This window comes from Rhinopithecus roxellana, chromosome 14 (genome assembly GCF_007565055.1).
Source record: "Rhinopithecus roxellana isolate Shanxi Qingling chromosome 14, ASM756505v1, whole genome shotgun sequence".
NCBI classification, from domain to species: Eukaryota; Metazoa; Chordata; class Mammalia; order Primates; family Cercopithecidae; genus Rhinopithecus; species Rhinopithecus roxellana.
In genome coordinates, this window is record NC_044562.1 from 95,656,455 (window position 1) to 95,680,713 (window position 24,259).

Below are 24,259 nucleotides of genomic sequence, written 5' to 3' on the forward strand. Positions count from 1 at the left end.
TTCACTTTACACAAACATCTCAGTGTAGCAAGGAGTAACAGAGAAGTATTGCTGCCAGTATATCTTGCTTCCAGCCTATCTGAGATAGGCGATTTTCTCCTATCTCAGAATAGAATGAATGGTCAGCTTTACACCAAGACATTCCATTCCCAGGGACAAGCAGGACACAGAAACCTTCCTCTTATCTCAGCTGCAAAGAGGCCTCCTTCTTTCACTACTCCTCCTCAGCACAGACCCTTCACGGGTGTCTGGCTGGGGGATGTAAGGTCTTTCCCTTCCCATAAGGCCATATCTCAGGCTATCTCAGTTGGGGGAAACCTTGGACAATACCCAGGCTTTCTTGGGCAGAGGTCCCTGCGGCTTTCTGCAGTGCACTGTGTCCCTGGTTAATAGAGAGTGGAGAACGGTGATGACTTTTACCAGGCATACTGCCTGCGAACATATTGTTAACAAGGCACATCCTGCACAGCCCTAAATTCATTAAACATTGATTCAATACAGCACATGTTTCTGTGAGCGCAGGGTTGGGGTAAAGTTACAGATTAACAGCATCTCAAAGCAGAACAATTTTTCTTAGTACAGATCAAAATGGAGTTTCTTATGACTTCCATTTCTGCATAGACACAGAAACAATCTTATCTCTCTTTCTTTTCCCCACACTTTTAATTTTCATCTTGAATCTGATGCCCTAAGACACCCAAGACTGTAGTTACTTTATATTATATCAGGTTCACATTTCTTATTACCCCTTGCTCACTACCAAAAGTAAGCATTCATATCCATACTTGTTCCCTAAACAATGTAGGGCATCCATAAATATGTCAAATATAGCACAATAAAGACATTCACTATCATTGAGAAAAATAAGGTTAAAAAGTGAATAGCTATAGGATGTTATATAGAACCAAGGCAAATTTAATCATAAAACATGTTATATCAAATCCTAAACACATGCTAGAGATGGCGGCAAACTTGGCTTTAAGCCAATGTAGTAGTAAAGGTGGCAGTTATTGGAGTCTCAGCATCTAAAACAGTGTTTCCTAAGCCAGTTATGGAGGAGTTCATTTTCCACTGAAAAATTTGGCCGGGTGCAGTGGCTCAAGTCTGTAATCTCAGCACTTTGGGAGGCCAAGGCAGGAGGATTGCTTGAGGCTAGGAGTTTTTAACCAGCCTAGGCAACATAGGGAGACCCTCTTTATACAAAACAAACAAACAAAAATTAGACAGGCAAGAATGCGCCTATAGTTCTGGCTACCTGGGAGGCTGAAGTGGGAGGATCACTTGAGCCCAAGAATTCAAGGCTGCAGGTTCCAGTAAGCTATAATTGCACCACTGCACTCTAACTGGGGCAACCAAGCGAGACCCTATCTCTTAAAAAAGTTATTTTTCAGATCCCTAGGATCGACATTAAAATATTGCTATAAATATGCATAAAACTAGATATATGCTTCTTATGCTGACAGCTCTTATACAACTGTAAAATACAAAAATTTATAGATAAAATGACTGGAAAGAAAAGTAGAAAACAACACATTACCATTAATGTCACTTAAATATAACAAATAACATTTAGCTGAAATTACTTCTTGAAATGTGAAGATGAAGCTCACTGATTATGTGCACGTTCTTTTTTTTTTTTTTTTTTTTGAGACAGAGTCTTGCTCTGCTGCCCAGGCTGGAGTGCAGTGGCGCCATTTCTGCTCACTGCAAACTCCACCTCTCGGGTTCACGCCATTCTCCCGCCTTAGCCTCCTGAGTAGCTGGGACTAGAGGCATAAGCCACCACGCCCACTAATTTTGTTTTGTACTTTTAGCAGAGATGGGGTTTCACCGTGTGAGCTAGGATGATCTCAATCTCCTGACCTCGTGATCCACTAGCCTTGGCCTCCCAAAATGTTGGGATTATAGGTGTGAGCCACCACGGACGGCCATGTGCACCTTCTTTTTTACATAGCCAGCCTATTTTACTGGATGACATATGATGGTTCATTTAGCCCAGCACTCTTCTCTATTTTGTTAATATTGTATATGTTGACATCATTTGTCTTTCATATAGCCGGTAAAAGAATCTGAGTATTTTAAGAGTCTGGCCCCAAATACTGTTATAAACACAAATGGAAACACAGGCCATGAAATTTCTGTAAGCATTTGGTTTTGAGACACTCATCCAGATAACGGGATTCTCATAAATATTCTAATGTGGTTGTATTTTCATTTTGATTATCTAAAAAAGGCTGAGGTGGAATGAATAGAACTTGGTCATTGATTGTCCATGAAGATTAGGAGAGAGAACAGCAAAAGAGACTTCTGAATTTGGAGTTTGGGAGACCAGGTGCAGTTCAACAAGGAAGGAATACACATAGAGTCACAGATTTGATGGCCAAGATCATGGGTTAAGTTTAAGGTTTGTTAACTTTGCGATGCCATGGGACAGCAAGATGATGTCCAGGAGGCAGCTGGCCTCATCTGCAGTTCAGAAAGGGTGGACTGGAGAAAGAAATTCGGGAATCTTTAGCATGTGTTGATAACAGTTGAAGACAGAGTATATATTATCTAGGACTTCAAAGTAAGGAGAAAAGTCAACCTCATTGAGAACTCTGAGGGACACTTACATCTTAAAGGTCACGTAGAGGAAAAGGAGCCCCCACAAAGAGAATGAGAAGGAGAGTCTGGGGGTTAACAAAGAATCAGCAGAGCCTGATGTCATAGAAGCCAACAGACAAGAAAGTTTTCAAAAAAGAGGGAGTATTTCAGAGAGATTAAAAAAAAAGACAGGGTCTGAAAATAATTTTGGCAAAAGGAGGACCTCTTGAATGCACTTTTAGTAAAAAGGTTCTATGAGGATGAAGAAGATAGAAGTGGAATGGTTCTGTGAGGATCAGAAGATAGAAGCCATACTACAGGGGACTGAAGCATGAATGGGGGGGTATGGAAAGAGAGACAAGAAAACCTTTTCAAGAAGGTTGATTGTAAAGTAAAGAAAAGTACTTTTTTATTTTTGATACGGAGTCTGGCTCTGTCACCCAGGCTGGAGTGCGGTGGCGCGATCTTGGCTCACTACAACCTGCACCTCCAGGGTTCAAGTGATTCTCCTGCCTCAGTCTCCCTAGCAGCTGGGATTACAGGCGTGGGCCACCATGCCTGGCTAATGTTTGTATTTTTAGTAGAGATGAGGTTTCACCATATTGGCCAGGCTGGTCTTGAACTCCTGACCTCTAGTGATCTCCCCGCCTTGGCATTCCAAAGTGTTGAGATTACAGGCATGAGCCACCACGCCCAGCGGAAAATTGCTTTTAAAAGTCTTAGTCAACATACTATTGATGCCTACATATTTTAAAAAATCATTTGTATTGCTTCCATGTCAGTTGTGTTGGTTAGAATGGATTTGATTATACTGCTTTCATGGCATTTGTGTTGGTTAGAATGGATTTGATTATACTGCTTTCATGGCATTTGTGTTGGTTAGAATGGATTTGATTATACTGCTTTCATGTCAGTTGTGTTGGTTAGAATGGATTTGATTATACTGCTTCCATGTCAGTTGTGTTGGTTAGAATGGATTTGATTATACTGCTTTCATGGCATTTGTGTTGGTTTGTATTGGATGTTTCCTTTTTGTTTCTTTAATGTATAAATGGCTGTGACAAATGTCTTTATCTTACTTTTTTAAAACACAGATCAATTCTTTGGGCTAGATTGCTAGAATGGGGATTATTGGATCATGAAGCATAAATATTTTTAAGGTGCTTAAATCCACCAAATCATTTTCTAGAGGGGAATATATCAATTTATATTTTCACACGCAGTGTAAGAGAGTGCTAATTTTATTGCATCCTAGCTGGAACTGAGTTTCATAATTTTTACAAACATGTCTGCATCCCTACTAAAAGGAGTTGGTGCTCCTTTGAGAGCTGATTGATTCTAGGCCTGGGGCAGGGAAAGTTCAAGATGAGTCTGCTGGGTCAAAAAGTAAGGAAGTGCTCCTAACAAATTAGGTATAGCAAGAATATGCCTCAACACAATAAAGGTTATATATGACAAACCAACAGTTAACATCATTTCAACAGTAAAAAAGAGCTTTTCCTCTAAGGTCAGGAACACAATCAGGACCTGCACTCTTGCCACTTCTATTTAACATAGTACTGGAAGTCCTAGTCAGGGCAATTAGGCAAGAGAATGAAATAAAAGGCATCCAAATTGAAAAGGAAGAAATTAAATTGTACCTGTTTGCTGATGACATGGTTTTTTTTTTTTTTTTTTTTTTTTTTTTGACAGAGTCTTACTCTGGCTGGAGTGCAACAGTGAGATCTCGGCTGACTGCAACCTCTGCCTCCCGGGTTCAAGAAATTCTCCTGCCTCAGCCTCCTGAGTAGCTGGGACTACAGGCACGCAGCACCATGCCCAGCGAATTTTCGTATTTTTAGTAAAGACAGGGTTTCAGCATGTTGGCCAGGCTGTTCTTGAACTCCTGACCTCATGATCTGCCCACCTTGGCCTTCCAAAGTGCTGGCATTACAGGCGTGAGCCACCACGCCTGGCAGATGACATGATCTTATATAGAAAAATCCTAAAGATTGCACCAAAAAACTATTAGAATTAATAAAGAGGCCGGGCGCGGTGGCTCAAGCCTGTAATCTCAGCACTTTGGGAGGCCGAGACGGGCGGATCACGAGGTCAGGAGATCGAGACCATCCTGGCTAACACGGTGAAACCCCGTTTCTACTAAAAATACAAAAAAAAAAAAAAAGAAACTAGCCGGGCGAGGTGGCGGGCGCCTGTAGTCCCGGCTACTCGGGAGGCTGAGGCAGGAGAATGGCGTAAACCCGGGAGGCGGAGCTTGCAGTGAGCTGCGATCCGGCCACTGCACTCCAGTGTGGGTGACAAAGCGAGACTCCGTCTCAAAAAAAAAAAAAAAAAAAGAATTAATAAAGAAATTTAGTAATGTTGTAGGATATAAAACCAGTATACAAAAATGAGTAGTGTTTCCAAATATTAACAGTGAACTATCTGAAAGAGAAATCCATAAAACAATCCTATTTGCAATAGCTACAAAAATATATTAAAATACTTAGAAATAAATACGGGCTGGGCGCGGTGGCTCACGCCTATAATCCCAGCACTTTGGGAGGCCAAGGTGGGCGAAGCACGAGGTCAGGGGTTTGAGACCAGCCTGGCCAACATGGTGAAACCCTGTATCTCCTAAAAATACAAAAAAAATTAGCTGGGCGTAGTGGCAGGCACCTGCAATCCCAGCTACTCAGGAGGCTGAGGCAGGAGAATCGCTTGAACCCAGAAGGCAGAGGTTGCAGTGAGCCAAGATGGCACCACTGCACTCCAGCCCTGGGGACAGACAGAGTGAGACTCCATCTCAAAAAAAAAAAAAAAGAAAAAAAGAAATAAATTAACATAACTAAAAGACCCGCACACTGAAACCTATAAAACATTGATGAAAGAAACTGAAGAAGACAGAAATAAATAAAAAGACATCTCATGTTTATGGGTTGAAAGAATATTGTTAAAATGTCCAAAGTGATTCACAGATTCAATGTAATCCCTATAAAAATTCCAATGACATTTTTCACACAGCTAGAAAAAAAACTCTAAAATTCCTATGGAATGACAAAAAAGGATGAATAGCTAAAGAAATCTTGAGCAAAAAGAACAAAGCTAGAAGCATCATACTGCTTGATCTCAAAATATACTACAAAGTTACAGTAATCAGAACAGCATGATAGTGGCAGAAAAACAGAAAAACCAACTGAACAGAATAAAGAGTCCATCAGTTAATAGCATTGCTAATTTTTAAAAAAGATTAAAAAATGAAGAACAGAATAAAGAGTCCAGAAAAAAATCTACCCATTTACAGTCAGTTGTTCAATAAGGGACCAAGAATACACAATAGGGAAAGGATATTCTCTTCAATAAGTAGTAATGGGGAAATGGAATATCCATATTTAAGAGAATGAAATTAGAGGCTTATCTCATATCATATATAATAATCAACTTAAGTAAATTGAAGACTTATGTGTATGACGTGAAACCTGTAAAACTACTAGAAAAAAAAAAAGGAGAGGGAAAAGCTCCATGACATTGGTCTGAGTAGTGATTTTTTAGATATGACCCCAAAAGCACAGGCTACAAAAGCCAAACTGACAAATGAGATTACATAAAACTTAAAAGTTTCTACAGAGCAAGGGTTACAATCAACAGATTGAAGAGACAACAGAGAGAACAGGAGCAAATATTTGCCAGCCATACATCTGATAAAGGGATAATATCCAAAATATATAAGGAACTCAAACAACTCAATAGTAAGAAAACAAATAATCTGATTATAAAATGGGCAAAGGATGTGAATAGACATTTCTCAAAAGAGGACATACAAATGGCCAACAGGTATATGAAAAATATGTTCAACATAATCATCAGACAAATGCAAATTAGAACCATAGTGAGAGATATCACTTCACACCTATTACAAGAGAAAATAGAGAAAATAGAGAAAAGGAGAAAATAGAGAAAAGGAAAATAGAAGTAAGGAAAATAGAAAAAAGAAAATAGAGAAAAGAGAGAAAATAGAGAAAAGGAAACCCCTGCACACTGTTGGTAGGAAGGTAAATTAGTATAGCCATTATGGAAAACAGTATGGAAGTTGCCAAAAAGTTTAAAAATAAAACTATCATGTGATCCAGTCATCCCACTACAGGGTGTATATACAAAGGAAATAAAATCACTATTTTTTCTTTTATTGAAATTAAAAAAAAATCCTTTTATAGAGATGGGGTCTTGCTATGTTGACCAGGCTGGTGTTGAGCTTCTGGCTTCAAGCAGTCCTCCCATCTTGGCCTCCCAAAGTGCTATGATTACAGGCGTGAGCCACCGTGCCCAGCCAAAATCACTATTTTGAAGAAGTATCTGCACTCCCATCTTTATTGCAGCATTATTCACAATAGCCAAGATATGAAATCAACCTAAGTGTCCATCAACGAACAACTGAATAAAGAAAATGTCGGGCTGGGCACAGTGGCTCATGCCTATAATCCCAGCACTTTGGGAGGCTGAGGCAGGTGGATCACGAGGTCAGGAGTTCAAGACCAGCCTGGCCAAGATGGTGAAACCCTGTCTCTACTAAAAATACAAAAATTAACAGGGTGCGGTGGCAGTCGCCTATAATCCCAGCTACTCGGGAGGCTGAGGAAGGAGAATCGGGGTGGGGGATGGAGGGTGGAGATTGCAGTGAGCCCAGATTGTGCCACTGCACTCCAGCCTTGGTGACAGACTCCATGTCAAAAAACATAATAACAAAATAAAATGTCGTATATATATACTGTGGAACATTATTCAGCCTTAAAAATAAGGAAATTCTGTCTTTTGTGACAACATAGATGAACCTGGGGACATGATGTTAAGTGAAATAAGCCAGGCACAGAAATATACCACAAGATCTCATATATGTGGAATGTAAAAATGTTGAACTCATAGAAGCAGTGGGTAGAATCATGGTTGCCAGGGGTAAGGGGTGGTGGAGAGAGAAAAAGAACAAAAAGTAAGATGTGCTCAAAAAGTAATGGAGGCATGTCAAATGGACTCAGGGGTCTGCTGGAAGGGGCTCACACTGGCCAAGGCAGGGACACCTGGAGCATAGAAATGAATGGTGGCAGTAACGAACTATAACATGTTGGAGAAAAATGAGTCCAAAGTCATACTAACTAATATAAAGAAAGAAAGAAAACGATGGAAAGCTATTAGTTGCAGTAAAATTCTACTAATACATATAGAGGAATAGAAGTATAATATCATCAAACAATAATTGATTCAGCAAGAATCCTAAATCTGTGCTTAAATGAAAGTTTTTGAGGAGGATATATACACAAATAATCTCTCTACAGATAAAATTCCTCTGGAATTAATTTTGGATGTCTAGTGTGAAGTGAGAATCTAAAATGATGTTTTTTCCCCAAAAACAGTAGCCCAGTTTTCAATCTCTTTTCCACAGAAATTAAACTGTAAGCAGTTTAATATAGATATTAGATGGTAAGCTTCTTGAGGACATGGACTGTGTAATGTTCACATATATTTTTATTTTTTAGGCTAGTTAAGTGAAGCAGTGGGATATGTTCATAATTTTATCCTTAGTGCAGTGTGCTTATATAACTAACACACTGCAGGTTAAATTAGGGACTAAAAAATATTTGTGGAGTGTACTTTTTTCTTTTTTTAAAAACCATAGATGGAGTTTCTACATACACTACAGTCTTTGTGGCTGGGCGATTTATTCCTTTCATATGATCTCTGTACCTATTTTATACTTCATGTAGGTTTATGAAATATTAACATATGGTGGTAATTACGAGGGCCTTTTTTGCTTATCGTAAATTTTTTTTTTTAAATTTTTTTAAAGGAAGGTAGAGACTTGAGCATCTTTATGGGCTGAGGAGGAAGAGTCATTGGAAAAGGGGACGTTGCAGATATGGTGCAAGCTGGCAGACAGGAGAGGGTGAATTGGGGGCCAAAAGGATTGAGCTGGGGGAAGAAGAGGCCCCTTCCTCAGTGAGATGAGGGAGAAAGGCAGACCAGGGCAGATGTGGATGTAGGTAAATGTTGTGGTGGGGGGGGAATTAGATTTGTTAAGGGTCATGCTCAGATAACTTGGGATTTTTCACTTGAGTATAAAATAAGATTCTCTGCTGAGAATGATAGTCACGGTAATGTGGGGGTTGTGGTGGTGGTCTGGCGCGGCACTAATGAGGTATGGGAGAAGCTGACTACAGACTCCCCAGAAAGACTGCTGAAGGGCCCAGCTGAGGATGGTGACTGGGATTTACACTGGAATCAACCTGCAGGTTTCGATGGTACTTTCCAACTCAAGGAAAATTGGGTTGGGATTTGACAAAACTCTTCAGGAAAATTTAAAGCTGCACTTCCCTTTAGGTTTCGTCTCCTTTTCATACTCCCCTACCAAGCCCCACAACTGCGGCGGGCATGTTTTCTGCAGTTAACCGCACTGCGCTCTTAGCAGGACAGAAATAACGAATAACGCTAGCCAAGCTGAGCAACACAGGGCTTGGTAACTTTATTTGCATCAGTATTTGCAACACAACACCTAAATGAAAAAATTAACTATAAAGCCAACATCATTTACTCCGGGTCACGGAACTGTGCCATTCGCTTTAAGTGCATTTACTTAATTTCAATAAAATATTAAGAAGTGAGTCCTTTTATTAATCCGACTTTACACACCTGAGGTCTAAGGCCTAAATAAATGAGCAATTTGTTTAAGATCATATGGCTGGTTACTGGCGGAGTCATGCAAGTCTGGAAACAGAGTCCTCGCTAACTCTGGTTCAGCGCTACACGAATGAACTGTCTACAACTCAGTAACATTATGAGTGCCCACAGTATCGAACACATACGGTAATCGCAGTCCAGCCAGCACCCGTGCAGAGCACCAAGCACCCATTCGGTGACCCCGCACGCGTGACGCTCAGGAGCGCAGTCCCCCTGGCTTCTTCCAGGAAGGCTGAAGCGGCCTAATCTCGGCCAAAAGATCAGGACGACTCGATCTGGGCTGGACTCCTTCTGCCTGAGCATCTGATCCGAGCGTCGGGCGGGCTGGGAGGAGCCGCCCCCGGGAAAGATTGTGGATTGGGGGACAGGAAAACAGAGGGCGGAGCCTTGGGGGGAAGCGAGAAGCCGCAGCAACCATGTAAGCAGCTTTGCTTCCTGCCGCAACCGTCCGCGGCCTGAGGAGCCCACCGCCGGGCTCGGGGGGCCGACTTCCGGGGGCTGAGCCGGTGAAGCGGTGGCTGGGGCGGGGGGCAACCGGCGCGGCCGGGGCGGGAGGCGCAGGTAAGGGAGGGGGCCTGGACCTTAGCCCGCTCGGGCTGAGCATGGGAGGGAGGCCGGTATGGGGAGCTTCTGGGCCAGAGCTGAGGTGAAGGTGAGAACCAGGGTTCCACAGCCGGGGGCTAGGCCCTGGCTGCGGCTGAGCAAGGAAGGGCAGACAACCTGGCTTTAGAATTAGCTCGTCCTCCTGTTTACCCGTCTGGCGAGTGGGGACGGAAGCCGGGTGGGGCCCTTAAGATTTCCTTGGAAACGTTTGAAGTTCCTTTGCCTCTTTCTCGACCCTTACGCCTGAAGTTATTTAGGAGGGGAAGAGTCCAGTTGCTTTTCCCTCTGAGTGCGTGAGTTCTGAGTTTGTTAGAGGCGCATCCGTAGGCTGGAAAAGAAAGTTCATGAGCTGCAGAAACGATACCAACCGTGGGGTTCAAATGTGTGTTTGTCTTAAATGCTTGCCTTTGCTATTTGAGACGATTCCATTTCAACTTACGTTTCGGAGTCTCTTGAGGAGGCTTATTCCCAATTAGTGTTTACCCTTTGCTTAGAATGTTCCCAACAAAAGGATGAGAATGGAATGTATTGGAAACTTTTAGGACTTAGGGGTTTTCTGCCCAATCAGAGGTTATTCCTGAGACAGTCAAGAAATAAAGAAGTGATAGAATTTTGTATAAAGCAAGTTATTGGTGTGTATGTGATGTGTATATATCATTCATTAGCATTGACGCAGTGCATCCTGTGTTCAAAAATATGTCCCGTGTTGACAATAGAGGTAGTCGCTTGGTACGGTGTACTTATTTCTGATTTATTTGAGTCCCTTTGGCACTCCAAAACTCCCACTCTGTCAGTATTCTTACAAAAAATGTTCCTTCCTTCCTTCCTTCTTTCCTTCCGTGTTTGTGACAAAGATTGTGTAGGTTAAATCTCTTCTGTGGAGCAAGACTAATTTCCTATATTCTCCCTTTTTCTGCTTTCTGGATCGTGCTCGGGTTCTCTTTTAGGCGTGTTGGTAAAAAATGTAACAAGAAATCTTTGTTGATAGAAGCTAACATTTCCAATATTCAACTTTCCTAAATTATTAAATTTCCAGTTTTTTTTTTTTTTTTTTTTTTTTGACAGAGCCTCGCTCAGTACCCCAGGTTGGAGTGCAGTGGCGCGATCTCGGCCGACTGCAACCTCTGCCTTCCCGGGTTCAAGCGATTCTTCTGCCTCAGCCTCCTGAGTAGCTAGATTACAGGCGCGCGACAGAACACTCGGCTAATTTTTGTATTTTTGGTAGAGACGGGATTTCACCATGTTAGCTAAGCTGGTTTCGAATTCCTGACTTCAGGCGATTCACCCGCCTCAGCCTCCCAAGGTGCTGGGATTACAGGCGTGAGCCACCGGGCCTGGGGTCTCCCTCCCTCGCCCAGGCTGGAGTGAAATGGCACGATCTCGGCTTACTGCAATCTCTGCCTCCCAGGCTCAAGGGATTCTCCTGCCTCGGCCTCCCAAAGTGTGGGGATCACAGGTGTGAGCCACCACGTCCGGCCTTTACTGATTTGGCTTCTCATAGTTTGTAGGAGGTCTGCATGTATTAGTAGCCTTAATTAGAAAGAGTAAAGTATTGATGACATATCAGAAGGCTTTGGGTAGGTGGGTTAATAGGACTGATTACCTCTCAGGAAGGAGTCCTAATTTATATTTTAAAGCGTTGTTAAGCTGCTAAAGAGTGAGAGTTGTAAGATAATTTTTTCAGGGCCTAGTATCATTATGTAATCATTAGGGTTAACTACATGATTGGGTTTATATTTCAGCGGCTACACTTGGTAAGTGATTTCATGGGAATTTTTATCTTCCTATTTCCAAAGCCAAGTATAATTTTTGTGTAGATAACCTTTAGAAGTAGTTCTAAGACTCTTTAGGCAGAATGCCATCTCTGCTTCTGATGTTACTTGTGTTAAAGCAGAATGTAGGCTGTTTTCCAGGGGTGGTTGTTACGGCCATCACATTATTGTTTCTCTCCAGTACTCTTTTTTTTTTTTTTCCTAAATAAAATAGAGATGAAGTCTTGCTATGTTGACTAGGCTGGTCTGGAACTCCTGGCCTCAAGCGATCCTCCCATCTCAGCTTCCTAAAGTGCTGGGTTTACAGGCATGAGGCCACAGTGCCTGGACTTTTTTTTTTTTTTTTAAATAAATAACCACACAAACTTTTTTTTGAGTGTATAGTTGATCAGTCATCAGCTTACTGCCCAACACTTTTTGCTGAATTGTCATGACACTTCAGAAGGATTGTTGATTATTCTTCTCAATGGAAGATATTAGAAACTTTCCCCTTCTTCTTCCTTTTCTCCTTCCCCTTTCCTTCCCCTTCCTCTTCCTCTTTTTCTTTTCCCTCCCCCCCAAATAAACTGTATTGCCAAATTCTGTTTAAGTCAGTGTTTTCCTTTCTGCCTTAATTTATTCATTAAATTATTGATCAGACAGAGCCTTAAGTAGAGAATGCGGATAGGTTAAAAGGAAAGTGTGAAGAGCTACAAAAGTAATTTTGATGTAATACTTACTTTTGGGGTGAGACTTGGGGTATAGTGACAGTTCTACTACTGTCTGACCCCCAAGAAAGTTGTTTTAGGTTCAGTGAACCTTGATTGCCTCAAAGGTAAAATGTAATAAAGCCAGCTGTGTGTGCCTTCCGGGATTGTAAGAAGAAAATGAGATGGTAGATATGATTTTGAATGTGAAAAGCATTTTACCAAGACTGTAATGTCGTCTTTGTAAAGTGGAGACTAGATTATAAGCTATAGTATATATATTGTTTTCTCCAAGGGAAGAACGTTGTCCTTATTTTGAAACAATAGGTAGCCTCCTGGTGGTTGGAACAAGCTTCTGCCTGCGGGGGCCCAGTGTCTGGGCCCTAGGGATCTACAGAGCTCAGTATGCTTACGATGTGTTTCAGGAAGGCCTCATAGTGTTTCAGGAAGGCCTCCTAGTTAATGCTATCCTCATGTCCTGCCAGAACAGTCTCCATCTCCACCTCAGCCATCTTCTCTCCCAGGGTGATGAGGACTTGTCTGAGCTCTGCTCTGGTGACTTTGCTATTCCCCTCTTTGTCAAACACATGAAGCCCCTCCAAGTACTCCTCATATGTGCCTTGGTTCCGGTTCTTGGCTGCCACCTGGAGCATGGGCAGGAAAGTCTCGAAATCCACATGCTGGGACTTCATTCAGCTCATCACTCTTGGGGTTCCCAGGGAACTTGAGCACCTTGGCATTGGTGGGGTTCTGGCCCAGGGCCCGCATCATGTCCCCAAACTGGCTGTACAGGATCTTGCCAGCCCCCACTCAGTTAAACAGCTTGAAGGCCGCCTTGAACTCCTCCAGGTGGTCCCTGTTAAACTTGATCGCTTTGGAGAGATCGACTTGAGGCTCCTGGATTTTCTCAGGGGCCTGGGGGATGGGATAGCTGGCTCAGCTTTGGTCTTGGCTGGAGGGGCTCATGCTGCTGCTGGCTTGGCAGCTGCTTTGGAGATGGAGAGCCCTGCTGGTTCTTCCCCAGAATATCCTTGGGAGGCATGATGTCTGCTGGCCAAAGGACAGTGTGTGGATGGGGGCACTCATCTCCTGCAGGGTCCATGTCTGGGCCAGACTACGGTATTTTTTTTTTTTTTTGTAGACGGAGTTTTGCTCTTGTTGCCCAGGCTGGAGTGCAGTGGTGTGATCTTGGCTCGCTGCAACCTCCGACTCCTGGGTTCAAGTGATTCTTCTGCCTCAGCCTCCTGAGTAACTGTGATTACAGGCACCTGCCACCGTGTCCAGCTAATTTTTGTATTTTTGGTAGAGATGGGGTTTTACCATGTTGCCCGGGCTGGTTTCGAACTCCTGACTTCAGGTGATCCGCCCACGTTGGCCTCCCAAAGTGCTGGGATTATAGGTGTGAGCCACCGTGCCCAGCCCAGTCTACAGTATGTTAATGATTTGAGTTATCCATGGTTTTTCTCTTTGAAATATGAATCAATATGGCAGAAAATAGTACTTTTCTGTAACTTCCATCTGGTGATGTGGTTAGCTTTATTGCTTTGGTTGAAATATGGTTTTTTGGTTATTTAGAAAAAAAGGCCTTTAAGAAGATCTTCTTCTTAATGTCTCTATAAATTGAGGCTTAAAGGGAGGAAAAACTACAGGTTCGTGTGTTTAGGAGCAAAGATAGTGGGGAACAACTTGTTGATTTGAATGAAGTGTACCTTGAGGTAATTGTTAAAGTTTTGTAGAAATGTCATTAAAGGATGACTTTCATGTCCTTGTCTTAGAAATATAATGATTTTTATATTATTTTTTAAAATGTAAAAGTTGAGGTCAGGCATGGTGGCTCATGCCTGTAATCCCAGCACTTTGGGAGGCTGAGGCAGGTGGATCACCTGAGATCAGGAGTTCGAGACCAGCCTGGCCAACATGGTGAAACCCCTTCCCTACTGAAAATACAAAAAATTAGCTGGATGTGGTGATGTGCGCCTGTAGTCCTAGCTATTCAGGAGGCTCAGGTGAGAGGATCACTTGAACCTGGGAGGTGGAGCTTGCAGTGAGCCAAGATCACACTACTGTATTCCAGCCTAGGCGACAGAGCAAGACTCCATCTCAAAAAAAAAAAAGTTGAAATAAGTAAAATAAGACTGAAGAATTTATATGTGTGTTGTATAACTAGCTTCCCCCCATAACTTTAAAAAGCTGTTGTGTATCCCTTCTTCTGAAACATGTTAAAATGAAAGAGATAGAAATGATGTGAAAATGCTTATTTTTCTTTCTGCCTGCTCACATTAATGCTTTACCTCCAAATTTTTATTAATTTAAATATTTTCTTTTTTTTTTTTTTTTTGAGACGGAGTCTCCCTCTGTCGCCCGGGCTGGAGTGCAGTGGCCGGATCTCAGCTCACTGCAAGCTCCGCCTCCCGGGTTTACGCCATTCTCCTGCCTCAGCCTCCCGAGTAGCTGGGACTACAGGCGCCCGCCACCTCGCCTGGCTAGTTTTTTGTATTTTTTAGTAGAGACGGGGTTTCACCGTGTTAGCCAGGATGGTCTCGATCTCCTGACCTCGTGATCTGCCCGTTTCGGCCTCCCGAGTGCTGGGATTACAGGCTTGAGCCACCGTGCCCGGCCAATTTAAATATTTTCTATAATTTGAATAGTAATGTTCAAAATTGAGTTGGCTATCAGATCATAGTTTTAGATGATTGAGGCTCTTATGATTTAGACAGCAGTGTTTTCAGTCCTTTGGAATATATGAAGCTAGATTTATTTACTGTTTGTTTTCATAGATCTGAATTTTCACAGAATAGGATTTTCTAGATATTTGGATGCTGTTTGGAATCAATTTTTGAGCTTCCTGAGGAACTTAGATCTTTTGCTTGTTTCTTTTGTTTTTTAGACTCATGAAATGGCCACAGATGATAAGACGTCCCCAACACTGGACTCTGCTAATGATTTGCCTCGATCTCCTACTAGTCCTTCTCATCTCACACACTTTAAACCTTTGACTCCTGATCAAGATGAGCCCCCTTTTAAATCAGCTTATAGTTCCTTTGTAAATCTCTTTCGTTTTAACAAAGGTAAGACATATTAAATATAAGAGGTTTGATTCAGGTTTGATTCTTTGAAATACTCCTTTGTCTCCAGTAGCTCACCATGATCATATAGTGGTCAGTAGTCTGTTCAGCTTTAATGTGGGGTCTGTAAGAAAGTGAAATATTAACAAGCTGATAGCTTTAATCGTAGGTCACCAGGTTTTACTGCTGAAGAGAAAGCTAGAATTTTCACTGTAATATCATTAATTATTGGTAACTAAAGATCTGGATTAAAAACTATATGTTAGGCTGGCTGTGGTGGCTCACACCTGTAATCCCAGCACTTTGGGAGCTGAGGTGTACAGATCACAAGGTCAGGAGATCGAGACCATCCTGGCTAACACGGTGAAACCCCGTCTCTACTAAAAATACAAAAAAATTAGCCAGGCATGGTGCTGGGCACCTGTAGTCCCAGCTGCTGGGGAGCCTGAGGCAGGAGAATGGCGTGAACCCGGGAGGCGGAGCTTGCAGTGAGCCAAGATCACGCCACTGCACTCCAGCCTAGGAGACAGAGCGAGACTCCGTTTCAAGAAAAAATAATAAAAAACTAAATGTTAAAAGGAGGTTTCTTTTAATGAAGAAAGTAGTCGTCTCTTTTTGTTGTTCTTGTTTTCTCTTTTTTTTTTTTTTTAGACAGATTCTCGCTCTGTTGCCCAGGTTGGAGTGCATTGCTGCCATCTCGGCTCACTGCAAGCTCCGCCTCCCAGGTTCACGCCATTCTCCTGCCTCAGCCTCCCTAGTAGCTGGGACTACAGGCGCCTGACACCACGCCCGGCTAATTTTTTGTGTTTTTTAGTAGAGACAGGGTTTCACCGTGTTAGCCACGATGGTCTCGATCTCCTGACCTCGTGATCCGCCCGCCTCGGCCTCCCAAAGTGTTGGGATTACAGGCGTGAGCCACCGCGCCTGGCCCTTTTTTTGTGAATATACTTCAAATTAGTTCATAGAATGGACTTTGTTCTTTTGGGGGTTAATAGCTAAAATATTTAAAGCAATGAAACTAAAAGGAACAGTACGTGGGATGAAAGGTTTATACTTTTAAAAAACTGGAAGCTGTCATTAGGGTTCTTGTTGACTTAAAACTGTTAGACTAGCCGGGCGCGGTGGCTCAAGCCTGTAATCCCAGCACTTTGGGAGGCCGAGACGGGTGGATCATGAGGTCAGGAGATCGAGACCATCCTGGCTAACACGGTGAAACCCTGTCTCTACTAAAAAATACAAAAAATTAGCCGGGCGAGATGGCAGGGCGCCTGTAGTCCCAGCTACTGGGGAGGCTGAGGCAGGAGAATGGCGTAAACCCGGGAGGCGGAGCTTGCAGTGAGCCGAAATTGCGCCACTGCACTCCACTGCACTCCAGCCTGGGCGACAGAGCGAGATTCCGTCTCAAAAAAAAAAAAAAAAACTGTTAGACTAAGTTGTACATGTAATGACATCAAATGAAAAGATACTTTTAAAATGAGCTCTTTTTAAGTAATATGTCTTTTACTTGGAACAAGAATTAAAAAAAGCATGGCCTATGCCCTTTGTCTGTATTACTTGAAGTATGTTAGAAAGTAATTCTTGTCGTAAAGCATTTGGGGAGGTTAATAGTATTAATTAACTCAGTAGAACCTTTAATAATATTAACTGGATTTTATTTATGATCATGTTTAAAGTGCTATGAAAACCCTTTAGTACATTTTTAAGACAATGATGTTTTAAAAAATAAACTATTTTTTAGAAGAGTTTTAGATTTATAGAAAAATTGGGAAGATAGAATTTCCGTATACTCCCATACCGAGTTTTCCTTATATAAACATTTTACATTAGTCTGGTACATTTGTTACAATTAATGAACTATTATTGATAGATTATTAACTAAATTACATATTTTATTAGATTTCTTGAGTTTTTACCACTTGTTCTTTTTGTGTTCCAGGATCCTGTTTATCATACCACGTTACACTGAGTTGTCATAAGGCAATAAAATTTTTATTTATTTAGCAAATGTTTATTGGGTACCTCCTTTGTGCTGGAAACTATTTTAATAGTGTAAGGGATCTGTCACATAAACAGACCCCAAAAATCCCTGCCTTCATATGAAGCTTATATTTTGTTTCCTTTAATATGCATAAAAAATTTCTAATGAAAAGTGAAACAAATAGAAGATCATATATACCAAGGGTGTGTTTATTGGCCTGTAGTTTTGCCCCCTTCTTTGAATTTTCTTTTTTTAAAATCTAGGCTGGGCACAGTGGCCTATGCCTGTAATTTCAGCACTTTGGGATGCTGAGGTGGCAGGATTGCTTGAGGCCAGGAGTTCAATACCAGCCTGGGCAACATGGGGAGACCTGCCTGTATTTAAAATTAAATAAATGAAAAAGAAAAAAAATAGTTTTTAGTTATGCATATAATACATGTATACATTGTTGCCTGAAAATTTCATCTACTTCCTTCTCATTGCTGAACTCTCAGTCTTAGTTTTTTAAGTAATGCCAAGTGTTCCCTTGCTACAGAGAGAGCAGAAGGAGGACAGGGAGAACAGCAGCCTTTGAGTGGAAGTTGGACCAGCCCTCAGCTCCCTTCAAGGACACAGTCTGTTAGGTCACCCACACCTTATAAAAAACAGCTTAATGAGGAACTCCAGCGGCGCTCTTCAGCATTAGGTAAAACAGTGTTCTTATTTCATTCCCTTCTATATGCTAGAGTTTTCCACAGTCATTGTGTTTCCTAGTTGTTTATAGCAGGACTTTCCTGCTATTTGGAGTAGTCAGGTACTAGTTGGAATAGTCAGGTATCGTTCAGAGTAAATAAAACTGTTACCTAGGTAGTGAAAGAATTTATTGACACCTGAAAAAATTCTTAAACGTCTCATTAAACTTTAATTTAGGCAAGGCACAGATCTCTTGACTATTTTTTGATTAATTACTTGCTTGGGTCTCAGCAGAGAACAGTTTGCAACATCCCCAGGAGAACACAGGTTAGTTTCCACTTTGTAAATGAATTTTGCATATGTTCTTGGGATGCTAGTGAAATGTGATATGCATGCCTCTGGCTGCAGAACTCTGTCAACTCCATTAGTGGGCTGCCACTTGCTCTTGGCCTTCTGTCCTTGTTGGGGTGCAAACTGTCAGTGTGGCTGAATAAGCTGAGCTCCTCTCATCTGTCTGTTTTCCATTCTGGTCTGCTACACAGTCATCTCCTTCATTTTCATGCTCTTCTGGTGAGTATGGGCTGGGGACTGGTGTCAGAATTGAGAGATTAGAGAAAGAGAGGTGGTTTATGTTTTATTTCTGTCAGATTTTTCAACTTGGTGGAGTGGTTTGCCCAGGTCAAGGTGACGAAAGAAAGGAAGTGGGAGGTGGCATGGTAGAGAGGAAGGGATGCAGCATTGGGAATTAGATGCCCCTGAACACTAGATCCCGTCTGGTCTGGCTGGTCTTCCCCCAGGTAATGGTGGTTGGCAGAAGGATAGTTTATTGTGAGTTCAGACTTGGTCAGCCAGAGCAAAGATAAACCAAGCAAAGGAAGAGTTTCTACCCAAGGACTGGCACAGAGCTGGCTGCATCACCTGCACAGGTTTTCTAGGGCAGTGAGCCTCAGCCAGGGTTACATCAGCCATTTGGAGGGAAGAATCAGAAGATGGAGAGTGGGAGAGGGAGAAAGGAGCTCTGCTTTTGTTCCACATAATCTCTATTTTAACTTTTAGCCTCAGTAAACTCTCCTTAGCTCTTGAGTCTGACCCACAACAACACTGTTTTTGTTGAGGGAGCTCTTTTGACTCAATCCCGTGCTGAATTGAGTGTAGGATTTGTTTTACCTAAAATCAAGTTAGACTAGAAAGTAATCTTTTAGGAGTTACAAATTGGCAGCCTGCCAAACCTTGCCATTGGTGTTATGATCAACTTGAACTTTAATATCTCCAGGTGGAGCGTTTAATGTCTAGTTTCTTTATTGTCTTTCTCAAGTCTACTTGATTATTTGATTCTATCTTCAAGGCATTTGAGCTTCAGAAGCCTGGTGGTGGTTGGCCAGCCACGTTCTTTTCCCTATTAAAAAGGCTGTAATTCTACAATTTGCTAGCTTTCTGACCTTAGGAAAGTTATTTAATTTTCTGATGTTCATTTTGCAAGAGAAGCAGCTAAGGCTATTTGCCTAAGGGCATAAAGCTAGACCAGATTTTCTCTCTGGGTCTCTTTCATCTTCAGCCAACATCTATGATTCTCTTGGTTCCAAGAAGGGTCTCATTCATCCTTTTTCATTGGATGATGCTATTAATACTTTCTTATATTCCTAATTGGCTAAATGCAAGGGACTTCACAAGTTGTTGCCTGCTGCTCAGGAGCACAGCCGTTATGTTTCCAGTAGCTTCATCTGTCTTCTTTTCAACTTGTAGATCATGGAGAGTTGCTTTTTGTTTTGAGACTCAAGTTTAGTTATTCTAATACAGTAGCAACACATCTGAGGTATGTGCTAAAACGAAGACATAACTTTATAGAAAGATAGAATTTTCCAGAGTTTTCTAAAATAGGTACAATTTTGATAGTTACTTCAGTGATTACATAATCTTGGGAAATTCTTTGTAAACTTTAGATCCCAACCTCTCATTTCTTTGTAATTCTTTTTTTCCCACCCAGCCAAAACAACACCTATCTAGCAAATGGTGAATCTGAGGAAGATTCAGAGTGGGGTATTTTCCAGCTTACTTTGCCGTAGGTTATCAGGTTGATGGGTTTAAGCTAATAGGATATTCATCCTTTTTGTCAAACTATCTTCGCTTCATCCTTAGGTTTTGTAACTGCCAGAAATAGGCAGAAACTTCAGTTGTAACTTTGGTCTAAATTAAGGAAATAATAGGTGACATTTTTGGTGGGCATATCCTATTTTGGCTATGAGGCTGGAATTTGGGCTTATTAGTGATAGATTTGGTTCAGTATTGCTATGTCAGGTATAAATGATCCTTTCCAATTTGGAGCTACAGGGTTGGGGAAGTGACAGGGAGGGATAAGATTGGAGTTTTAGCAATTTTCTGGCAGTTTTAATATGCTTGGACATAGGTCAAGTTCTACCATGGCAAAATTGACCATCCTGGATGTTGTGAAGTCTGTCAGAATCTTTGAAGGCTGAGCTATTAAACTTCTTTCTGACCATCTTCTGCATGAGACTTTGGATATATGGTCTGCAGACAGAACTAAACTGTTTGATCCTACTGCTTACCTGTTTGACTTTGGAGAACAAGCTCAGTTAACCCTCCCTGATTGCTTTTTCTTCTGCTAAATTTCTAGAAGCATTTATTATAGGTTGGACCAAAGGGCTTAAGAAGTCATTAATGAATTTTGGACCATTTAAGTGATGTTCCCATTTCAGGCCTGAAAACCATCAATGGTCTTAGACAATGCTTGTCTTAGGCAGCCTTTACTCGCTTGTAAAACAGCATTTTACATGAGAAGAAATACTTTCAGTAGCCTCTTACCCTTGTAAAGACTTGTTTTAACTCTCAATTCATATAACTGGATGGGAGAACATAATTATATGCTAACAATAAGAGGCAGTTTCCATCACATATATACCTTGTTGTATATAGATACTAGGGACTGTTAACAAGGTTGCTTTTTTTTTAATCCAACTCAGACACAAGAAGGAAAGCAGAACCTACCTTTGGAGGTCATGACCCTCGTACAGCTGTTCAGCTTCGAAGCCTCAGCACAGTATTAAAACGCCTCAAGGAAATCATGGAAGGGAAAAGCCAGGTACTGTCTGGAGGCTTTGGAAGATTACTTATTAAGCGCTTATGGGGATCATGCCATACCTAATGAAAATGGCATTCATGCCACTGAAAGAAAGTTTAATTAGTACTTCCTCCAACTGTGAGCACCCTATTTTTATACATAAGTTCTTAATTTTATTGTAGTCTAATTTGTCAGTTTCTTCCCTTTATGCTTAGTGCTTTTTGTGTTCTGTTTAAGAAGTGTTTATCTAGTTCAGGGCAGTAGATATCCTCCTATGGTTTCTTCAAGAAGGTTTATTATTTCTGTCAAGTATAGGGGTCAGGCTTCCATTTTTCCTCATGGATGTCCAGTTGGATATAGTACCATTGTTTTTGAAAAGACCATCTTCCACTGATTGCATTATAAATTTCACCATAAGTCCATATATGTGTGAGGGTGTGTCAGGGCTCTCTTTTTCTGTTCCATACCTTTATTTTTTTCTATCCTTTTACCAGTACCCTGTCTAAAATTATTGTAGCATTAGAATAAGTCTTGATGGCGGGTAATATTAAGTCCTTCAATTTGTTCTTCTTCAAGATTGTCTTGGTTATTTTGACCTTTTGTATTCCCATATGAATTTTTGAATTAGTTTGTTTTCTGGAAAAGAAAGCTTTGAGGATTTCATTTGCCATTGCTTATTAATAATCAGTATTTTCAAGAAGCCTTCACACATTTTTATTGTTATAGGATAGTGACCTGAAACAATACTGGATGCCAGATAGCCAATGTAAAGAGTGCTATGACTGTAGTGAGAAATTTACAACCTTTAGGCGCAGACACCATTGCCGACTATGTGGGCAGATTTTCTGCAGTCGTTGCTGTAATCAAGAAATCCCTGGAAAATTTATGGGCTATACAGGTAAATGCATTTTATTGCCAGTTTACAATTTTTAAAGGTCATAACTATAAAACACTTATAATACAGGATAGTGTTAAGCCAATTTTCATTTTGGGCTTTATGTGTAAGACATGGGGACACAAAGGTGAGGGAGACACAGCTTTGCTTTTAAGAACTTTACTGTTGAATAATACAGTAGATGGGACTTATCATAAATAACCAGAGTAAAAGTGTATTTATTGTAGATGCTAGCAAAATCTATGGGAACATTAAAATTTATTAGACAAGATCGTTAGAGTAGATTAGTAATTTAAATCACAATGAGAGTTTTCATTTTACCAAGTACAGATCTTCCTTGACGTTACATGACACTGAGCTTTGGCAGTGAATTGTGTCTTACTCAGATTCTTCCATAAGGAGCGTAGTCAGATTTCAGCAGTACAGAAAATTTAAGTTATTTGTTGAAACAGAAAAAAACTGAACAATGGTGTGTTGATTTATATAGTGATTTGGGAGTGGAAGGTAGGCAGAAATTACGTGAAAAAGAACACTCCTGACATCTCTCTCATGCTATTTTTGTTATTGTGAAGATCTTTCTGTCCGCTCGTTTTTTTTACACCTAAACTACTACAGAGTTCAGAATCCCATTATCTGTCAAGAACCCCATTAGCTTTTACAGCAGCATTTTTGTTTGAAAATTATTTGTATTTCTTTTTTTTTTTTTTTTTGGTAATAATTTCAACTTTTATTTTAGATTCATGTTTGTTACATGGGTATATTTAGTGATGCTTAGATTTTGCATATGATTGATCCTGTCACCCAGGTAGTGGGCATGGTATCCAGTAGTTAGTTTTTCAAATCTTGCTCCTCTTCCTCCCTCCCTGCTCTAGTAGTCCCCTTGTCTGTTGTTGCCATCTTTATGTCCTTATGTACTCAGTGTTTAGCTCCCACTTGTAAGTGAGAGCTTGTGGCTTTTGGTTTTCTGTTTCTGTGTTAATTTACTTAGGATAATGGCCTCCAGCTGCATCCATGTTGCTACAAAGGACATAATTTTGTTCTTTTTTTTTTTATGGCTGCATAATATTCCATGGTCTATATATACCACATTTTCTTTATCCATTTCACCATTGGTGCACCCAGGTTGATTCTGTCTTTGCTATTATAAAAGGTGTTACAATGAACATACGAGTGCATGTGTCTTTTTGGTAGAATTATTTATTCTCCTTTGGATATATACCCAGTAGTGGGATTCCTGAGTCAAACGGTAGTAGTACTGTTTTAAGCTCTTTGAGAAATCTTCCAACTGTCTTCCACAGTGGCTGAAATAACTTACATTCCCCTCAGCAGTGTATAAGCATTCTCTTTTCTCTGCAGCTTTACCAGTATTCGTTTTTTGGCTGTTTAATAACAGCTATTCTGACTGGTGTGAGATGGTATCTTATTGTGGTTTTGATTTGCATTTCACTAATGATTAGTGATGTGGAGCATTTTTTCATGTTTGTTGGCCACTTGTAGGTCTTTTTTTGAGAAGTGTCTGTTCATGTCTTTTGCCCAATTTTTAATGGGGTCATTTGTTTTTTACTTGTTGAATTATGTTTCTTATATATTCTGGATATTAGATCTTTGTCAGATGCATAGTTTGCAAGTATATTCTCCTCTTCTGTGGCTTGTGTGTTTACTCTGTTGATAGTTTCTTTTACCGTGCGGAAGCACTGTAGTTTAATTAGGTCCCACATGTCAATTTTTGTTTTTGTTGCAATTGCTTTTGAGGACTTAGTCATAAGTTGTTTCCCAAGGCTGATGTCCAGAATCGTGCTTCATAGGTTTTCTTCTAGGACTTTCATAGTTTGAGGTCTTACATTTAAATCTTTAATCCATCTTGAATTAATTTTCATATATGGTGAAACATAGGGGCCAGTTTTATTCTTCTGCATATGGCTAGCCAGCTATCCCAGTGCCATTTATTGAATAGGGAGTCCTTTCCCTGTTGTTCATTTTTGTTGACTTTGTTGAAGATCAAATGTCTGTAAGTGTGTGGTTTTATTTCTGGGTTCTTTGTTCTGTTCCATTGGCTTACGTGCCTGTTTTTGTACCAGTACCATGCTGTTTTTGTTACTGTAGCCTATTCCTATGAAACTACCAATGCCATTTTTCATAGAATTAGAAAAACTATTCTAAAATTCATATAGAACCAAAAAAGAGCCTGAGTAGTCAAAACAATTGTAAGCAAAAAGAACAAGTC

General features: G+C 40.9%; 1 protein-coding gene and 1 pseudogene across 14 annotated transcripts in view; one reads left to right on the forward strand and one right to left on the reverse strand.

The window, feature by feature from the left end:
* Positions 1-9,679: 9,679 nt before the first annotated feature.
* PIKFYVE (phosphoinositide kinase, FYVE-type zinc finger containing) overlaps positions 9,680-24,259 on the forward strand; it is a 93,056-nt gene continuing 78,476 nt past the window's right edge. For 5 of the 14 annotated variants that reach the window (XM_030916389.1, XM_030916394.1, XM_030916395.1 and 2 more), the window contains exons 1-6: positions 9,700-9,849; positions 15,237-15,417; positions 17,928-18,077; positions 18,356-18,391; positions 21,043-21,161; positions 21,867-22,038. In XM_030916389.1, coding sequence (XP_030772249.1) covers positions 15,246-15,417; positions 17,928-18,077; positions 18,356-18,391; positions 21,043-21,161; positions 21,867-22,038 — 649 coding nt within the window. In that variant the 5' untranslated portion in view covers positions 9,700-9,849; positions 15,237-15,245. Of the gene's footprint in view, positions 9,850-15,236; positions 15,418-17,927; positions 18,078-18,355; positions 18,392-21,042; positions 21,162-21,866; positions 22,039-24,259 lie in introns of those variants that run through there. The other 9 variants (XM_030916392.1, XM_030916396.1, XM_030916400.1 and 6 more) reach the window with 7 other exon arrangements.
* On the reverse strand, positions 12,805-13,117 carry LOC104672984 (annotated as a pseudogene).